This window comes from Theobroma cacao, chromosome 2 (genome assembly GCF_000208745.1).
Source record: "Theobroma cacao cultivar B97-61/B2 chromosome 2, Criollo_cocoa_genome_V2, whole genome shotgun sequence".
Lineage (NCBI taxonomy): Eukaryota > Viridiplantae > Streptophyta > Magnoliopsida > Malvales > Malvaceae > Theobroma > Theobroma cacao.
In genome coordinates this window covers 18,295,034-18,315,844 of record NC_030851.1, presented here as the reverse complement: position 1 = coordinate 18,315,844, position 20,811 = coordinate 18,295,034, and the positions used below count along the sequence as shown (strand labels likewise).

At 34.4% G+C, this 20,811-nt stretch overlaps 2 protein-coding genes and 2 long non-coding RNA genes across 4 annotated transcripts; 2 read left to right on the top strand and 2 right to left on the bottom strand.

The window, feature by feature from the left end:
• Nucleotides 5,156-7,387, top strand: LOC18609055 (protein ROOT PRIMORDIUM DEFECTIVE 1). Its single transcript, XM_007044026.2, has one exon. The coding sequence runs from the start codon at nt 5,618-5,620 to the stop codon at nt 6,818-6,820; it is 1,203 nt and encodes a 400-aa protein (XP_007044088.2). The 5' UTR covers nt 5,156-5,617; the 3' UTR covers nt 6,821-7,387.
• LOC18609054 (E3 ubiquitin-protein ligase RNF38) lies at nt 8,531-10,310 on the top strand. The gene is made up of 3 exons (XM_018114574.1): nt 8,531-8,752; nt 8,952-9,028; nt 9,568-10,310. The coding sequence occupies exons 1-3, from the start codon at nt 8,606-8,608 to the stop codon at nt 10,166-10,168; spliced, it is 825 nt and encodes a 274-aa protein (XP_017970063.1). The 5' UTR covers nt 8,531-8,605; the 3' UTR covers nt 10,169-10,310.
• On the bottom strand, nt 10,222-11,379 carry LOC108660563. The gene is made up of 3 exons (XR_001926323.1): nt 11,219-11,379; nt 10,745-10,798; nt 10,222-10,429 (listed from the first exon to the last, which is right to left on the bottom strand). It is a non-coding gene; the product is annotated as an uncharacterized LOC108660563 (long non-coding RNA).
• On the bottom strand, nt 12,295-12,911 carry LOC108660564. The gene is made up of 3 exons (XR_001926324.1): nt 12,597-12,911; nt 12,439-12,525; nt 12,295-12,363 (listed from the first exon to the last, which is right to left on the bottom strand). It is a non-coding gene; the product is annotated as an uncharacterized LOC108660564 (long non-coding RNA).

The window sequence follows — 20,811 nt, the reverse complement described above, 5'->3', positions numbered from 1 at the left end:
TTAAAATCTGGCACATCATTTGATTGAAATTTCTCAACTTGTTCCTTTAATGGTAGGTCCGAATCCAATAGCTTAAACATTATTATAAAACCCAAAAAGTAAGAAAGTTACTACTTCTATGTACTACTATCAAAGAAATAAGGATGCTGGCAACTGGTAGTTAAAGTGCATGTGCTTCACAGGGTTGGGCTGGTTGGCAAAATAAATGAACAAATAAACAAATAATCTGGGTTTATTTTTAATTAAAATAATTGGTAATATGTTAGAATTAAACATTAAGAATTATATTTGAGAATTAATGTTTAGAATTATTGTTTAGATTTTTAATTAAAATGATTGGTAATATGTTAGAATTAAATATTAAATATTATATTTGAGAATTAATGTTTAGAATTATTGTTAAGATTTTTAAGTAAAATGATTGGTAATATGTTAGAATTAACTATTAAATATTATATTTGAGAATTAATGTTTAGAATTATTGTTTAGATTTTTAATTAAAATTATTGGTAATATGTTGGAATTAAACATTAAATATTATATTTGAGAATTAATGTTTACAATTATTATTTGAATTTTTAATTAAAATGATTGGCAATATGTTATAATTAAATATTGGAAATAATATTTGGGTATTACTTTTTTTTTTTGTAGATGTCAACTAATGAGGAAACAAATTTCACAACTAATGAGACACCAACACCAACACCATCAACATTTACACCTCATGTTACTGTTAGTTCTACCGACCCCAACAAAATGTGTGAAGTTGTAAGCAAGGTGTCGAAGTAAAAGGAGTCATCTCAATCTACATCGGTTGTGTGGGATCACTTCACCAAATTTGTTAATAAAAAAGGTAATAAGAAAGCTAAATGTTTTTATTGTGGTAAAGATTTGTGTGCTGATACAAAAAAGAATGGAACATCTTCTTTGAAAAATCATATTAAAGTTTGTCCTAAGTTGAAATTGGTGCGTGATAGTAAGGAGAAAAGGAAGATGGAATTAGTTTTTGCTTTAGGAAGGGATGGGTTGGGTAGTTGGAAGTTTGATTAAGAGGCAATTATGAGGAGTTTAGCTAAGATGATTATTTTAGATGAATTGCCTTATAAGTTTGTGAAAAATGAAGGATATAGGAGACATAAACAAAGTATGTCCTAGATTTCGTATACCTTCATGATGGACTGTTACTAGGGATTGCTATAAGGTTTATACTGATGAAAAAACTAGAATGAGAAAATTGTTAAGATCATGTCCTAGTAGAATGTGTCTCATCACTGACACATGGACTTCGATTCAAATAATTAATTATATGTGTCTAACATCCCATTTTATTGATAATGATTAGAAGTTGCAAAAAAGAATTCTGAATTTTTGTCCTATCACTAGTCACAAAGGTGAGACCATTGGTAAGGCAATTAGTCAACGTTTGGGAGATTGGGGGATCTAAAAGATTTTTTCTATCACTGTTGATAATGCTAGTTCAAATGATGTTGCAGTAGGGCATTTGAAGAAAAAAATTTAATGTTGTGAGAATTAGTATTTTAAAGGGTAGATTTTTTCATGTGAGATGCATTGTTCATATTGTGAATCTTGTGGTCTCTGATGGATTGAAGGATATGATACATCAATTGCTCGTGTTAGATGGGCAGTGAGATATATTAGACAATCCCCTGCTAGATTAGCCAAGTTTAAGGAGTGTTCTGTTAGTGCAGGAGTTGAGAGGAAATGTTTATTGTGTTTAGATGTGAGCACTAGATGGAATTCTACTTTTTTGATGTCGGATACAACTTTGAAATTTCAGAGGGCTTTTGCATCATTCGAATTATGTGATAATAGCTACATACTTGAGCTCATAAGGTTGGGAGATGGGGTGCCCGATGACAGAGATTGGGCAAATGTTAGGAGGATTTCTCGTTTTTTGAGAGAATTTTATGATTTGACTTTGAGTGTTTCAGGCACATCTTACATAACTGCTAATTCTTTTTTGGATTCCATTTCTGATGTGTATACTACTTTGATTGAATGGCAAAATGGTGATGATGCTGATTTACAGTCCATGGCAATTAGGATGAAAGAGAAATTTGACAAATATTGGGAGAATGTGGAGAAAATGAATTGGTTTTATTTATTGCTGCTATACTTGATTCGAGGAAAAAGCTTTCTTATGTTGAATTCACTTTGCTAGACATGTATCCTCCAACTCAAGCTTCAATGATGTTTTCTTTGGTGACACAAAGAATGGATGAGTTGTTTCGTTGTTATAGAAATATGTTACAACCTCCAGCTCGTGATGTTGGTGAAAGTGGTCAAGAGTGTCCAACGTCCATGGATCAAGGCACTAATGGTGGTTGTAGTGATAATATTGCTTCGACTTTGTTTGGAAAGGACACAGAACGGACTAAAAAAAGATTGGATAGGTTCAAGAAGCACTGGTTAAACACTAGATCAAAAGAACTGAAAACGAAATTGGAGAAATATTTATCTAAGCTTGTAGATGATGAGGGTTTCAATGATGATGAATTTGATGTTCTCATGTGGTGGAAACTTAATCAGTTTAGGTTTCCTGTACTTGCCGCTATTGCTCGTGATGTTTTGGCTGTTCCCGTATCAACAGTTGCTTTGGAATCTGCTTTTAGTACCGGTGGACGTGTGCTTGATGCATATAGGAGTTTTTTGACTCCTAAGGTCGTGCAAGCACTTATTTGTGCTCAAGATTGGTTACATGGATTGGCACGTGGTGATTCGGATTTGATTGAAAATGATTTGGACGAGCTTGATAAACTTGATTTTGGTAACTATTTTATTTATAATTTAATTTATTTGATTTGTCAAAAATTAATTTACCATATTTGTTATTTTATTTTTTAGAGTTGGCTACTATTGCGTTGGAGACAATAGCTGAGTCTGAGCCTGAGTCAGACTAACATTTTCAGGTAATGTTATCATTAGGTATTATGCAATATTTATATGTTATTTATAATTCATTTAGGTTATCTTACCACAAAAATTTCAAATATTTTATATTTACTTTAAACCTTTTTAGGAGCATGTTCTTCAAAATCATTAAAAATTGAAGTTGGAGGTTGGAGCCTTGGAGATTTATATTTTGAAATTTAGTAATTTATGTCATTAAGCTTTAAGTTGTGGAATTCTTCTTTGTTTATTTATTGTATGAAGATTAATGTTAATTTTTTTATGATCATATTTAATTATAGAACTTTTGAAACTAATGTTTATTTATCATATAAAGATTAATGTTTATTTATTGCATGAAGATTAATATTATTAATCATTTGAAAAAATAAATAAATAGGTCAAAAAGATTACCTAAAATAACTTTTTGTAAGAAATTATATAAAAAAGGTTCATGTCAAACAAAAAAAAGGACCAAATTATTTAATTATATCAAAAGTAGAAATCTTTGTGATCTATATACAAAAAAAGTATCATTGTTTCAAAATTTGATTTACCTTGCTTTATAAAGTGACAATATTCCATCCTTAAATAATTCAATTTGAATTACTACTAGCACTCATGAAAAAATAAGAGCATGAAACAATTTAGCAAGACTATTATTGGCCTTTCCGTCCTTGAACAAATTAATGCCATTGTGTTTGGCTGTTTGCTGCTCATGGATTGATAATCATTATTAGCCCATAGATGATGGATCCTTAATCATTATTAACAAGATCATTATTAGCCCATGGATTCTTCACAGCCCAAGTCAACTCCATAGATCCTTCATAGCCCAAGTCAACATTCACAGCCCAAGTCAACCTCATTAAACCTTCACAGCCCAAGCCCAAATTGAAGTCCACTAAACTCATAAAAACCGAACCGAAATCGATCGAACCGCCACCTTTAAAAATCGATTGAAATCGACTTCAGCCCTAGGTGGTTTGATCAGTTAGAATGCTTGATTTTGTTGGTCGATTTTAGAAAAAATGGAACCGAAAATTGAAAAAATCGAGGTTTGCACACTCATAGCAGTATCTTAACATGCCATGTGGCAGCCTTTTAACATGCCATATGGCTCCCACATGTTGACGTGGCATTACCGTGTCAACAACTTGAGCTTTTATGTTGATGTGGCACTGTTATGTTATCAATAGTCACGAAATACCTAAAATGTCGTAGTCTTTTAACATACCACGTGGCGTCTTTTTAACATACCACATGGCATCTTTTTAACATGCCACGTGGCTCCCACATGTTGACATGGCACTACTATGTCAACAACTTGAGCCGTAATGTTGACATGGCATTGCCATGTCACTTAACATGCTGACGTGGTAGTCCCACGTTATCAACAATCACGAAATACCTAAAATCAATAGTGTAATGTCTAAGTTCTAAAGACATAATGATTAAGTTATGCAATGCCTAAAAATCAGTCTCGCATTACTTAAAAACTAGAGATACAATGTCTAAAACTAGTCTCGCAATACCTAAAAACCAATAACACGATACCTAAAAACCAGTTTTACAATGCCTAATAACTAATTGATTTGTTTTTCTAGTGGTCAGGTTTAAATTACCAAAGTCATACGATATTTACTTTACAGATATTTCTAATCAATTTCAACTCTTCAATTTTGGAATTCTTTTCTATGAATATAAACCAATAAACCTAAACATCTCTACTTTTTGGAATGGTGAGACAGAGCTGAATGGCGAGATAAATCAATAAGAGAGGGAAATGGGAATTTACTTTTGGACTTTTGTTGAACTAGTGAGGTAATGTCTAAAAACCAGTCTTACAATGCTTAATAACTAATTGATTTGTCTGCTCGCAGCTAAGTTTAAGCTGCCAAAATCATACGATATTTTAATTTACAAATATTTTTAATCAATTTCAATTTTTCAACTTTAAAATACTTTTTTATGAATATAAACCAATAAATCCAAATATCTCCACTTTTTGAATAACGAGAGAGATATGGCAAGATAAACTGATAAAAGAGAGAAATTGGGATTTATTTTTGGATTTTTGTCTGAATGGTGAGATAATTTAATTTGTCTAAAATTATTTAAAGGGTATTGTTATCAATTTTAAAAAATTAAATAAAAATAATTAAAATTATAATAAAAGGTATTTTTAAACAGAATCTACAAGGGGAGCGAAATTTCCTCTTCTTCTTATTCATCTTTCTTCCCTAATTTTTCTTTCTGTAGGGTCGCCTCCCCTCTCGTTGAGGTTTTTGGATCTCTCGCGCTGGTCATAGAATTTTGTTTTGTTTGTTTGTTTGGGCGTGTGTTTTCAAATATTGCTTGGTTTAGAAAATTTGGATGTTACTGCAAATTTTGGTACGCAGCAATCGCTTGTTCACCCCTCCGACCCAAAGGAGTATCGTTTTCCAATTTTCACATTCCAAGTCTGTAGGCTTGCATAATTTCCTTAACACGGATGGAAATCTATCTCTTTGAGTCCCCAGAAAAAAAAAAAAAAGTCCTGATTCTTTGTTTCGTTCTTAATTTCTTTGATTGTTGGCGGTATTGGCAACAAGCATCAGTAATTGATCAGCTAGGCTATTTCTGCCTATTACGTGTTTGTCACAATTTCACTAGAAGGAGACTGTAAGAAAAGGATAAACGGTTGCTAATTTCTTGCTTGAAAATGCGAATCCAGACCTTTAAATCGTTATTAAAGCAACTAAATCCATGCCAAATCATTGGTATTCGATCCAAAACATCCTCTGCCCAGTATGTGGCATCGAGAGCTAGAGACCCTACATTTGAGAAGCTAATGGACAAGTACAAAAGCCTTCTCAAAGTCATTGCAATACAAGACCTTATCCTTGCAAATCCCACTAATAACCCTCCTTCTGTCTCCCTTGATTTTCTATCCAGGCTCTCCCAAAATCTCCATCTAAACCGTGGAGCTGTCTCTTTTCTCCGTAAGTACCCTCATATTTTCCACATTTTCTATGATCCCAATAAGTCCCAGCCGTTCTGTAGATTGACTGATGCTGCTATTGATATTTCCCGCCAAGAGGCAGATGCTATCAGCTCTTCTTTAATTGTTGCTGTTGACCGCTTAGTTAGGCTTTTGTCTATGTCGACAACTAAATCATTGCCTCTCCGGGCAGTTTTTAAAGTTTGGAGGGAACTTGGGCTGCCAGATGACTTTGAGGACTCGGTGATAGCTAGGAACTCGCACTTATTTAGGCTCTCTGATGCAGATGAACCTAATACTCATATCTTGAAACTGGTTGATGAAATGCATGATAAAAGTTTTGTGGCCTCTGTTGAGAATTGGCGAGTTATGGAATGTTGTAAGGAGGACTGCAGTGTTGATAGAACAGAAATTCAATATGGATTTAAACACGGCTATCCACCGGGCATGAGATTGAGCAAGGTTTTTAAGGCTAAGGTTAAGGAATGGCAAAGGTTGCCATATGTGGGTCCTTATGAGGAGATCGGAGAAAAGAAGAGGACTAAGACAGGAATAATGGGATTAGAGAAACGGGCAGTTGCAATTGTTCATGAATTCTTGAGTTTGACAGTGGAGAGGATGGTGGAGGTGGAGACGATCAGCCATTTCCGGAAATCTTTCGCCATTGATTTGAATATAAGGGATTTGTTCCTCGACCACCCAGGGATATTTTATTTGTCAACCAAGGGAAAAAGACACACTGTTTTTCTAAGAGAAGCATATGAAAGGGGCCATTTAATTGACCCAAATCCAGTTTATAATATGAGGAGAAAGCTTCTAGATCTTGTTATGCTGGGACGCCGAGGTATGCTTAATAATGCATCAACGTCAGTGGAAATTTGGCAGACCAAGAAGCCTTGCTTGCAAGATGGGAGCAGAGAATAAAGGCTTTAATTCTAATTATTTTGACTTGTTCATTTTCAACTTCAAGCGTGCAGTAAATTACTGGTTGCTCTTATTCCTCTGCATTGTGGTTCTAAGCTGTTTTGCAGACTAGGCATTGATTTTATGACTAATTTTGAGCCTTGCTTACATACCTGCATCCGCCGCTATAAGGAGGTGGAAATTGATAATAAACTCAAACTGCTTAAGCAAGGTGGTGAATCTCTCCTAGACATGCACACATACTTCTCTTCCGAATTGCAGTTTCATTGTCAGGTTTTAATTTCTTGAGCTACTTTTAAATTATTGAGACTTGTATATGATGCTTGGATGTGGATGAACACCACTTCTGTCTCACTATGTCCCTTTTAAGATGCTCTACTTTGTTGCACCTGCCCATTTAGTGAACGTTTTATATCTCTTTGTTTATTTGGTTTCATGTATAGCAGCAGTAAGACATTTCTAGCAGAATTAAGAGATTGTGCTTTAGGCTATCAGTGGTGAATGAAGAAATGTTTCTGATAGCTATTGATACTTATTCTGATGGTATTGATGTTTCTGATTGTACTTTTTGTATCTTGTCTGTGTCAGTTTGTAGAATAAGATTCTAGATCAAGCTGTTTTATTTGGGTAGCCAATATAACATTGACGTTCATTCTTATCCTTCCCACAGCATGCTAGGCTAGGATAAATTTATGCTTGTAGTGAAGCAAGCTAAATTACTTTATTACTAGTAGGATAAATGTATGCTTAAATTGTACAAATTTATAGGCTACGTCCTAGTTCTCCCAACTCTTAGGCAGCCTTATAACAAAGAAGGGGGCCAGGAATGGTCACAATTGCTTGCTTGCAATATCAAGGAAAATATACCATGATTAACCTCAGTAAACAATTGTAATGCTCGACTTGGATGTATGATGAAAAAGAATGCATGATCAGGACATTAAACATACCAATCAATGCTCCAAGAGTGTAAACCTCACAATTTGATTCGCACTTGTCTCTTAAGAATTCTCAACGGTTTGAGTTGGTTGGTTCCCAGGACTAGAATCAAACCTTAACCTGCCCAATAATCCTGCCTTACATTACTAGCTTGTGGAAATCTGATATACTCTCCACCCATTTGATTTTGTACGCAAATAACATCATCTCAACAAATTTTAAAAAAATCCATGGTGAAGCTGACAGCTTAAACCACAGTTGATAAAATCTTTTTGGTAGTTTTTACCAAGGGCAGAGGGAATGTTCATTGATTTCAGTGGGATAGAGAAAACAACCATCTTTTCCTTGCAATGCAGCCATTTCGAAAATAAAAATAGATAAAAAGGAGAATTTTTCTTACTTTTCTAAAAGAACAAGTACTAAAGTGCCGGTTACATCAAGATATTGTTCAACGCAGCCAAAAAACACTAGTGGCATATTATGGAGATGTATTCACTTATTCGAAAGGTGCTTGTTCAGAGAGGTCAAAACAAACATATATAGTCAGATTGCTGGAATCGGATTCCTCTCTTCATAACTGCTGAAGCTTTCATCAATCTTAAGCATCACGAGCGGGCAAGCATCTGTGCGAAATGGAGGAAGAATCATGCTTTACATCAGATTCGAAAAAAGAAGAAGAAATGCAAAGCGGCCACTAAAACGATAACAAGGATATATTCATTAGGTTAACGTCCGTCCTTTGAGCAGGAAATGAATAAATTCTATAAAATCACACAGTCCTGAAGCCAGCGCAATAAATAAATTAACAGATCAGAGTTTTGCTGATTATCTGGGAGCCAAGACATCATGAGCAGTGGCGCCAATAATAACACACCATTTTGGCCGACTTGGCGATCTGGACATGACTATGGTGCCTATGCTCCTACCAACAGCAATGATCCGAACCGCATCGAGCCTATTTTTCGTCATTCCCTTCCCTTCCAAGCCACTGCAGTAAGTATTTTTCTCCTCCAGCCAAGAAAAGTTTGGCTGAAAGTACCAAAAAAAGTCAAAGAACGATACCAAGATTTTGTGGAAATTTTAAGGCTCGATGTGAAAATTGTTTGTTCCATGTTTGTGATGTAACTGGTTTGCTTTAGTGTTCTTTGTTTCTCTTGATGTTACTGGTTGTTTATTGTGGTGTATTTTTAAGGATGCCAGTAGAGGTTCAAGGGACCCTTGGCAGATGCCAGAGGAGAGAGTGACAACACGACCTTTCAGCTTGTCAGGGTAATCACTTATTTTCATTCGTGTTTGCAACTTACAAATGGAAACATAAAGGCAAACATAATGCGTTTCTCATAGCTAAAGGTTAAATTGGCGGATCTGTTCATATTGTGATGAGCAGTAGATTAATCAGATTCTAAGTATGCATTGGGAACCGAACTAAACTTTGCAATTCTGGAAACGTTGTCGAAAGCTATAATTTCTACCAAGTCAGCTCACTTTAACGGTACTTCACGACCTAAACGAATTATTTCCTTTATGGAAATAGAACTTATGGTAGGCTTGTATGGCTAGCTTCCGGCTTATTCTCAGCAAACCCTCTCTCATTTCCGCCAATCTGAAATTTTATACGTTGTAGAGGCTGTGAAAATGATTTGTGAAAGAACCAGTGTTAAGATTATGATAACTTAATCTAAATTTTGACTGGCAGAAGTAGCATTTGCTCAAATATTTATGCAATTTCTATGCAATCATCGTTTTTATTGCATAACTTTTCCAATTTTAGTTGATTTGTAATTACCATAGCCAACACAATACTGCAGTTTCCCAGATCTTCCACGTACTCGTACTCCAGTGCAAATTGTATGGCTTGACAATGTCCCAGCAAGGGCGGTAAATCCCAGGTTCTCAGGACCCCTTCAAAGGTTCACAGTCCAGCAAGTACAGCTCCCAGCTTCCCCTGCCCAACAAGAAGATTCCAGATCGGCTCGAGACGAGCAAAGCAATGCTTTAAGTAAGCTGAAGAAGGAAATTTACAATCCTATCCCCAAGCAGATGACAAGGAGGTTAAGCATGTACTACAGGGATCAAAACAGAAGCAACTTGTATAATGAGAAGGAAAGAGAGAAAGACGAGGATGGGAAGAGGTGTGCAATTTGCTTGGAAGATTTTGAGCCTAGAGAGCAAGTCATGCTCACTCCATGTGACCATATGTTCCATGAGGAATGCATCGTCCCATGGGTGAAGAGTCATGGCCAATGTCCAGTCTGCAGATTTGTGCTTAGCGAGCGCATTAGACAGAATGCATCTTCTATAAGCAATAACAACGCCTCAAATGTAGCTGCAACTGACCTATTTGCAGGAGAGTTGATCTCGATTATAAGGGCAATGGAGGAGGCTTTCCTATGGGGCAATTCCCATTGATTTATGCATGTTTTTCTATGATGGACAATGTCTATGGAATAGCTGCTATTTAGTTTTTTTTTTCTTTGAAAGGTGATTTTATTAGCACTAGCATAATGTCAATCGAAGTCTCTATATTATTTGTAAAAGACTTTTAATAGCATCAAACTTGTTTTGTGCATCAAATAAATAGTACAATTATAAAAAAGTATTCCCATTTAAAAGAATGGTGTAACGACCTTCTCTCCGATCATTATCGACGTCTGAAACTTGCGAGTGAACCTGTCAAATCCCGAACATGCCTTAGTTGAGATTCTAGATAATTAAATCGAACGTTCTAATGCATAAGTAAATCGACTTACAATATTAATACCATTGTTTATTTAAACCAAATAAACAGTTATAATTAAGGTGTAGCAATCCACGTTTGACTAACTTTAAGATGGTTTCAACATCACACTTAGCATCCATTACACAACCTTAAGGTTTTAGCAAATACATTTTCGATAGCTAATTTTTATAAGTCTAACTATTTTACACAATCTGACCCTTATGCAGTGGAGCGACTCAAAGTGGAAGTCTAAGAGATGCCATTACCTACGTCGTAGCGAATCAAAATGCTGGGGCGATACACTTGAGCTGATCACTTATCTGCAAAAGGAAGATAAGGGGGTGAGTCTCACAACTCAGTGATCATCGACTCCGTGAATAGGGCGTAGATGGGAAACAAGCTAGGGACAAAAAATTTGAATATTAAAACATAAAAGCATATATAAATAATTTAACTCAAAAGGAAGTTTTGTGCATTACATGAAAACCAAGAATTTTAATGCAACATAATCCTTTAACAATAAATGTGTCAAAATCAGTGTAAGTGAAAGATTTCCACCCTCGAAATTATTTGACAACTTTGCTCAAATCAATCCAACATAAACATGCATACTCCCATGAAGTCAAGCATTATCAAAGCTTATACACAAATTCGTAAATCACCTTATCCTCGAGGAGTTAAATACAAAGTCATAGTATAAGTATAAATAGGGGAGCTGAGGAAAAACTTAAAATTCTCACCATGCGAAAGAATACATGTTTGAAAACCCAAAGAGATACCACTATCAAGTAGGTAATCATAGTAATCAACTCGTAGATCTGCTTCCACGTAATAACATCCGAGAGGTCCTCTTCCACCGGATTCCCATAGCCATGGCAGTCTTGATGATGTTGGCCGACATCGAAGAGTGGTCACAACCACGTATAATAACTTGTGGCCTAGCCACATATATACATCACAGACCGTGACTCCAACCACGTCTAACAGCCCGTCAGTGACCTCAAGGTTCTCTAACTAGAGTTCACTTGTGCACAAGGGTCACACTATCCCGATGTGACATTCGACCTGCTCTCGAATCTCCTGGTTTGACAAAACCATTTAAAAGCAAATTGAGTTCTCAAAAGTTGATTTTAAAACTATTTCCATAATACCAATCATGGTAACATGATAAACTCATTTGTAAGACTTTATAATGTAAAACCTTTGCATGCAGTTTAAATATCAAATCAGCATGTTGAATATGTAATTTATTCATGAATGCACATCACACAAACAATAAAGCACATATTGACATAAACTGTGTTAAAGAGCTTGTTTCTCGATTTCTAAAACCCTTTACATAGGTAGTTAATATATACATATATACAAAACCTTTCTCAAAGCATGGCATTCACAAGCCTAACATTCTACCAACTCATGCTGTCCACAAATTGCATTTAAAGTAAACTGGCACGTTTATTAATCATATATCGATATGTAGTTATGGAAATTTTGAAATAGACACCCACTACTCACCTTAGAATAGCGGGATACTACGTCGTTATCGATTCGGGTGAGTATCTAGCTAATTCTACTTGCCGGTCACCCATTATCTCCTCTGGTACACCACCACGACAAACCTTCCTCACTTACACACTTCTTAGCAACAATTTAAACTCAATATACTTAATTATTCACATGTACGCAACACTCCAATCATTGAATCCTTAACCCAATTTCATAATTTTCATCAACATTATTCACAATCATTTAACATGTAATCCACATACTTTCAACCAGCCATAGCCCACATAACATAATGTACTCACATTGCATGCTCACCTTTCAGTTTTAGCTTGAATTCCACATACAGTTCACAATTTCCTCACATCTTCGATCACCATTGCTACCACAAGTATAAGTAATTAATACACATCTCATTTTTTCTTTCTACTTGTGATTTCGATATTAAAACACTTACCCATTACTTATCTAGCTCAAAATCACCATGCATTATAGGATCCACTTACATGCATGCATCCGGTTCTTGAATCCTTGAAGATTCTTGCTACCACAAACAAAATCCCATATTATAATCGGTTCACAAGGCATGCATTCAAACAAAATGATAACTCTTACTTTCCTTAGCCTGGAATCATTAGGCCGAACCTCCCATGCCTTCTTAAAGCTTCAACAATGACATGCAAGAGAAAACTTTTCGATTTTTCTCTAATCTTTCCCAAAACCGAGCCTCCTCCAAGCCCTTTTCTTCTTCCTCCTTTCTCTTTTCTTCTTTCTCCTTCCTTCCTTCTTTTTGCTTTCAAGGTCGATTCTTTTTCGTTTCTCTCAAAAGTGCGGATCTCTTAAAGAAAAAGTACTTGTTTGCTATTTCTTTTGTGTGGACAGATATAACAAGGAACGAACTTGAAATGGCCTTGTGAAAGTCTTCTTTTCCTTTCCTTTTCTTTCATGGGTGGATTGCTCAAGGCTTGGTAACTTTTGGTATTTTTCTTTACATGTCATGTCATTCAATTCCTCACTTTGTTATTAACGCCACTTTCCATTGGTGGCTTGTGCATGCAAGTTTTACTTGTCCATTCCTTTATCCTTTGATTAAATTACCTAACACATGTATTGATTCACATGGTATTCTTTTTGGTTTATTTCATTTGCATTTCATTTCACATGCATTTCCTTTCATGCACCACCTTATTCCTCCAATCACATTTCATGCACAAGCTTCACTTTATATTTTATTTGATCATTCATTAATTTATTCAAGTCACATGCTTCCCACATCTTTCTTTCCTCATTTGGCCACCTAATGCACTAATCTCATTACATGTAAATAAACTTAGTCTTATTCTTCTTTTTACTTCACATGGTGGGGGTCCCACATGTTCCCCACTAACTTATCCTTTTTGCATACTATAATTTGCTGGTAATAGTAAATTCACATGCACATCTCATTATGCCGTATAATCTAACTTTCCTTGGTTAGTTAATTTCCATTTAACTCTAAATATTGAAATTGCACATAAGTCCTCGAACTTTTCCTTATTTATCATGTGCCTTCCAAATTTTTCATCCTTTACAATTTGGTCCTTCCAACATTTATTTAATTTCAATTTCCTTCTATTTTCTTTCTTTTACACTTGTACAAATAAGATATAAAATTTGAACTTTATTAAGATGTCACTATAATATTTAAATATATACGTACTCGCTTCTTTTTTATTTAATAAAGACATGCGAGCCCCACTCATTCCATTTTTCTTCAAAATTCTTCTTTACTTGTTCTCCCCCACTTAAACTAGTCATATAGTCCTCCTTCATAACTAATCTCAACAATAGATAAAATATTAATGTTTTAATATTATTTTATTAATAAAATACTATTTTATTTCAAAATATTTTTTTCACCCGTTATGTAACACCCCGTATGAAGGAAGGAAAGGTAGGGGCCGACTGAAGGCAAAAATAAAAGAAAGGGAAGAATGAAATGGGGGCTGGCCACATGGAACAAAGGGAAGAGAGAAAAGAAAAAAAATGGTAAGGGGCTGGTCAAAGAAGAAATAAAAAAGAAGGAAGGAATAAAAAAAAAAGAAGAGAAGAGCTGAAAAAGAGAAAGAGTCGGCTATGAAGGAGCGAAGAAAAAAAAACATTCAGCCAAAAAAAAAAGTCGAGAAGAGAAAAAAAGAAAAAAGGAGAAAGGAAAGAATAGAGAATGAGGGAAAGAAAAAGAAGAAAGTAAAGAAAAAGAGAGAATGAAGATCGGTTGGAGGAGAAGGAAAAGAGAGGGAGAAAGTTGATCGGAGGAGAAAAGAAAGAGAGAGGGAAGGTCGACCGATTGGAAAAAAAGAGAGAATGAAGGAAAGAAAGGAAAAATGGAGAGAAAAAAGGTACGACGCCGGCGAGAAAGAGGAAGAAGAAAAAAGAAAAAAAAAGAAAAAAGAAGAAGGTGTTGCCGACCAAGAAAGAAAGAGAAGAAAAAAAAAAGAAAAAAAAAAGAGAAATGAAAAAAAAATAAATAGTGGGCATAACCCAATAAGGAGAAGTGGAAAGAGCCCATGAGAAGGGCCTAATATCAACAAGAAATAAGGCCCAATGGCAACAAGGAAAGGTAAGCCCAAAAGAAAAGAAAGGTGAAGACTTGGGCTTGGGCCAACCTAGCCCAAATATGAAGCGCTAAAGTAAAGATAGTGCACTATAGTGGCATGTCGAAGGAAGTGATGAGCAATCGGCAAGTAGAAATAGCGATGTAGTGTCCCGTTATTGTGAGTTGAGTGGGTGCTAAATTTCAAAAACTATATCCTGATAAATATATTATATATGTTACATTTGATGGTTGACGAAATTGTGAAAAGTATGAGTTGGTAGAAAGCCCTAAGTTGTTTATGAGTGCAATGAAGGATTTTAAATTCATTTTTTATACTATACATAAGTATATATCTACAAAGTTTCAATTACGGGGAAACAAACCTTTCAATGGCTTTCGCTTCAAAATCATACCTTGCAAGCTTGTGTGATGTTTGGGCCAATGGTCATTATTTTATTCATGAGATTTGAACAAAAAAAATAAAATAAATTTATTGATTTCACTTAACATGTTGATTTGATGGATATGCCATGCTTTGAAATAAATTATGCATAACATTTAATTTATGATTATATTGCTTTTGATCTATCATGTTTTGTAAATGCATTAAATTGCAATGATTTTAATTTTAACGTGATTGAGATACTCTGGGTAGGACCTGCTACCACACCAGGTTAAGTGTGGTCTTTGTGCACAAAGTAGTGATTGTTGATTATCGATATTTGATTGTAAAGGAAGACTTGAAGCCCTGATTCATATTGGGTGGCGTGGGCAATTCCCACGAGTAAGTAAATGGGGACTTGAAGCCCCGATTTATATTTGGTGGCGTGGGAAGTTCCCACGAGTAGGTGATGATGTTTGAGAGAGTAAGCCTAAGGGCTATATTAAACCTATCCAAGGATGATGCTCACTTACATATTTTTTTATTACACAATGCATGGCATTTACACTTGAAATTTATTATTGAATAGCAAGTAAAATTTACGTATTCATTGGTGATCAATGATTTCACATTTTTATGTTTGAGTCTCTTCATTCTACACTTGCCATTGGATTTACTGTTGACTAGATATCAAAGTTGAAATATTTTCTAGTACCTTAAATACAACCATTTTCATATATTGTTACTTGTGATTCATTATTTTTAAGACTGCAAGGTATAAAAACAAAAAATCTCTCAGTTTAATGGAGTGTGTTTTCTACACTTACTCTTAGATTTATAAACATTTCATCTTTATGTTTGTTTCCCCTCCTTGCCTACTCACGAGGTCGATGATGATCACTGAGTCTATGAGACTCACACCCTTCTTATTTCCCCTTTTACAGACAGAGATTGGCCTAGCGTGTAATCATCGGTACGTTCGATCTACTGCAGATACGTAAAGGCATCTCATAGCATTTTATCTCGAGTCGCTCCGCTATTAGAGGTTGAGTTATAGCTCTTTGTTCATTAAGTTGTAAACGGATATTGATGTTGATATAAGTAAATAATTAGAGATTGTGGATTTCAATGTGTAAACTTGTGATTAAATGATTTAAAGCTTGAATCAATTATTATGTTTATGGCTCAAGTTACGATATAAAAGTATTGTTTTAAGTATTAATATGGAATGGTGATGGTATGTAGTGAACTAATGGGCATTTCGAGAAAGGCTTGTTCGGGACTTGACGGGTCTTTCCGGAAGGTCTCGGACGTCAGTAGCGACCGGAGAGGGGTCGTTACATGTTACGGCTCTTTGGCACTTAAATTTATATTCATTGACCCATCATCTTATCGATAAGGTCTTATTAGCTTCTATATGAGGGTACGGGGTGTTACAAATTGACGGTATTGGCACTAGACGATTTTAAACTAGAACTCCTATACTTTCCTAATTTATAGGACTCGAGACTCCTATCATGAGCCATAGGCATCGACATCATCTGCAACTAGCTTTGGACAAAAAACTTGCAAGCTACCATCCAAACAACATGAAACCAGCATAAAAGTCGAGTCGTTTTCATTCTTGTAGAGTTATAGTTCCTCTAAGCACAAGATAAATGGCAGCAGCTAAAGCATGAACAAGAGGAAACATCATGTTTAATTATAAAGCACGCCCATATATTTTTTTTGAATAAACAATTTTGGATACACTCACCAATTAGCAAGATTTGATCAATATACGAGTCTTATAAGTGAATAATTATATGTTTTACAAATAAGAATATGGTCCTAACAAATAAATTGAAAATAATTGGTTGGAAAACAAAAGATTAAACACGAAAGCAACTCCATGCATATGTACATCAGCATACATGCATGCAAATGACTTAGGTTAGTGTTTAGGTATAAAATAAGGCACATTCTTGACTAAGAGATTGGATGGTGTAAGCAATACAATATCACCTCAAATTTCTACACATCTAAACTTTAATTAAATTTACAGTTGATAACACTTAAAGACAATTAATTTCGAATTGCCCATCTAGTTTTTATTGTTGGAACAAAGAACCATCTACTTAGCCTTTACTGCCAGGATAACCTTAGCCTTTACTATTTAACTTAAATAAACTCCAGTAAGTTATACTTAAAAAGGCATTTATTTTTTAATGGATTTGAAGCTCTTTAACTTGCTAAAGGGGGGGACATAAGCAAGAGGCGGAATCTTTATAAAACTCTTTGTGCAAATTTCTCTTCTTACTCTTAATTTTTATCTATTGAAAATCAGGTCTTACAAGAGTAATTTCAAGTTGCACATTCTTTTTTAATTTATTGCACATTTACAATTATCAAATTTGCAAAAAAATTCAAAGATTCCAATTCACCCCTTCTTGAAACTATACTTGGAATTATATTGTTATTTGAGCTAATACATTCAAATTTGAATGCAAATGAAATCTAAATTTAAATTCAAAAATACATCAATCAATCCAAGTATTCAAATCAAACAAGACTCTCTTCAGGTTTATAGATACTTTTGCTCCTCATGTCAAGCCTAGCTCTATAATATATTTACCATATTGTATAGGTACTTGATAGAATGTCTGCATACTTGAATGCCTCAGAAATCGTTAAAAGACGATATTGTACCTAATGGTACAATTAAGTTGATTTAAGCCTCGAACTAGTCCAAATAGAGATTTTAAGATGAAATTGAAAATTTTAAAACCCCAGAATGACTTAATATGGTGATTCGAAGTTCGAGGATTGATTTGGAGTCAAGTTGGAATTTTCATGACATGGGGGCAAAATGATCATTTTGCCACCCAAGGGTAAAATTAGAATTTTACACCACCCAACACTTGTCAAGCCCTTAAATTTTACCTATTATACTTTGGATAATTGAGATATTTTATGTGGTGGTGGGAGAATGCTTAATTATCAAGTTTAAAAATGGACCAATGGGATGGTGACAAGTGGCAAGTTTTCATTTCTTTATAATTTACATTAAAAACCAGCACACACCTCTCTTATTCATTCTTCATGTTCGGCCTCACCAAGGGAAAGAGGAAAGAAAGAAAGAACAAAACCCTAGTTAGAAAATTCAAGAGAAAATTGGTGGATTTCAAGGAATTAAGTAAGTAAAGGTAAAATTTCTTGATTTTAGCTTGTGATCTACCTTTCTTATGCATTCTTTTCCATTTTTCATGGTTGAGAATCAAGTTTGCATGAGGATAACTTTTCTGGCCGGACATGGGGGGAGGAGTTTTGATCTTGGATTTAGCTAGATTTAGTATTTTTAGTTGTTTGGTGATGTGTAGCATAAAAAGCAAACAAGAAAAATTCATATTCTTACATCACCCTCATTGGCCAAATCTTCCTTATGGTATGTGAATGGTGGATTTGATTTTATTTCAAGTGATTTGGTTAAGAATTAATGATTTATGGTGTAAAACTCAAGTGTGAAAAACCATAGTGTTTATGCACCCACCATGGCCGAATTTTTCCAAGAGAAAATGTTGATGATGATTTTGCTATAATTCATGTTATCTAGCTTATATTTGATGATTTGGAGTATTGGAAGTGAAATGAATTTATTTGGAGTCAATTTGGATGTTTTGGTTAAATCAAAGGTGAAGAGTTCGAATTAAGTAGAAAACTGATCCATTCTGATCACCATTGAACTAACGTGAATTCCATTTTTAAGTGACTATCCAAACAACCTCATGCATTCATATAGAGAGCCTGAAATAGATTTATAATGACATGACACAATATATTGAATTATTTGTCGTGTATTGTGTATAGGTGGTGAGTCTTCTAACAAGGGTAAAGACATTGTGCCAGAGGACCAAGAGTAGGGTATTTCGAACTCCCAATATTGTGAGTAACCTTATTATCGTCTTAATTATCTAAAGTAGTTTTTATTCATTTTTGTGATTTTATAAAAAAATGAGTTTAAATGGTAAATCCTTATGTTTTATAAGTAAAATGTGATTAAATGAAATGAGTTTGATAAATCATTTTGAAATTGAATGATGATTTTAGAAATTGAGTAACTGGAGACTGTTTGATTGTGTTGTAAATTTATGGTTTATGGTGATATTGGTATGAATGGCTAAATTGAAAAATTGTATGAACTGTTTGTTTTGCCTTGACAGGCTAGGTAGTAATATAATTGTCATGTCATGCTGTCGAAACTTTTATTGATTTGGTGGGATATCGATTAGCTTACTGCAGTGGGCTCGTTTTTATGGATCAACCTATTAGAGAGGCACGGTAAACCCCGTTGCATTTTATTTTACGTAGGTATAAAAGGCGCGGAGGGTAACTCCTAAGGTAAAGTTTAGAGTTCACTTCATGCTAAACCACCACGTGAAAGTGAATTTAGCCAATGCCAAGGAACGGCTATACTTTTAAACGTAAAAATGTGTTTTGTGCGTATATGACTTTTTAAACAGCATTGGCAAACTCGGTTGGATGCTTCTGATCAAGGTATTCCCGAGAATGAGTTTTGGCACGAGCCAAGTTTTTAAGAAATTCATAAGCCATGTTGATTATTTGAGTGAAATAAATTTATTTTATTTAGTTGAAATGAGTTTGAAACGTTATGAATCATAGTATGATGAACTATTTTAAGTTGTCTCTATTTACTCGACTTTAGATATTTTAGATGATGTTTGTTTACTCACTGAGTTTATATAAACTCACCACCCTTCTTTCTACTCGTTCCAGGCTCAAGATAGTCAGTAAATAGCTGATTTTGTCGAGAGTTACAGTTGGATTTGCATCTTAAAAAATCGTAGGTTCACAGCCTTTGTTACTTTTGATCCTTCGGGGGTCCACACGTCATTGTAAATTAAATTACATACTCTGGTTATTTGTGTTACTGTATGTATGAATTTATTTTGCTTTTACGCTAAAAAAATTATTTACGGATATCTCTATAAATAATGTTTCATAAGAAAATGAAATATTTTATTTAATATTTTTATTTTATTCTAATGGCTATCATTTCACTTTAAATGAATGTTTTAGACATCTAAACTTATTTTTGGTTATGAAATATGTATCTTTCACTTATATACTACATTTTTAGATGGTTTCGAAATTTTTGAAGAAAAATGACCAAAATACCCCTGTGAGACGAAAATTATTTTTTTATTGTTTCGATTTGGAAATAGCTTATAATCTTTTAAAATATGATGTTTAGTAATTATTGCTCACAGGGGAGGTGCGAAAACTGATATTAAGCCTTGCGAGGTTTCTATTGGCATTCTGTCACGACCCGGAACTCCCCATCGGGCCCATGACAATCGCCGCGAGGCCTCGACAGACATTCTTCACCCCGAATGCCGATTGAAACCCCACAAGGCTTAGCACCAACTTTCGCATCTCTCCGGTGAGCAACAATTATTAAATCTCACATTTCAAAAAAATCATAAGTCATTTTCAAATAAAAACAATAAAATATTATTTTTTGACTCACAGGGGTATTTTCGTAATTTTTCATCAAAAATCTCAAAACTTGCTAAAAATATAGTAGGTAAGCAAAAAATATATATTTAATGATTTAAAAACAAATTAAGTATCTAAAACGTTCATTTGAAAGCAAATTGTTGACAACTAGTACTATTCAAAAATAATAAATAAAATATTCTATTTTCTCATAAAATAAATTTTTATAGAAATATTCGTAAATAATTTTTCGCACATGAAAGTAAAGTAAAAATTGTATGAATAGAAATACAGATAACCAAAATATAAGTTTTGATCTGCAATGACACGTGGGCTCCAATTGACCAAGAGGATGTAAGACTGTGAACTCTTACTTT

Coding starts and splice junctions, on each gene's coding strand:
- LOC18609055 (XM_007044026.2), top strand. CDS start 5,618: ATGCGAATCCAGACCTTTAAATCGTTATTAAAGCAACTAAATCCATGC.
- LOC18609054 (XM_018114574.1), top strand. CDS start 8,606: ATGAGCAGTGGCGCCAATAATAACACACCATTTTGGCCGACTTGGCGA. Junction 8,753..8,951: donor TTCCCTTCCAAGCCACTGCA/GTAAGTATTTTT, acceptor TGTATTTTTAAG/GATGCCAGTAGAGGTTCAAG. Junction 9,029..9,567: donor CGACCTTTCAGCTTGTCAGG/GTAATCACTTAT, acceptor ACAATACTGCAG/TTTCCCAGATCTTCCACGTA.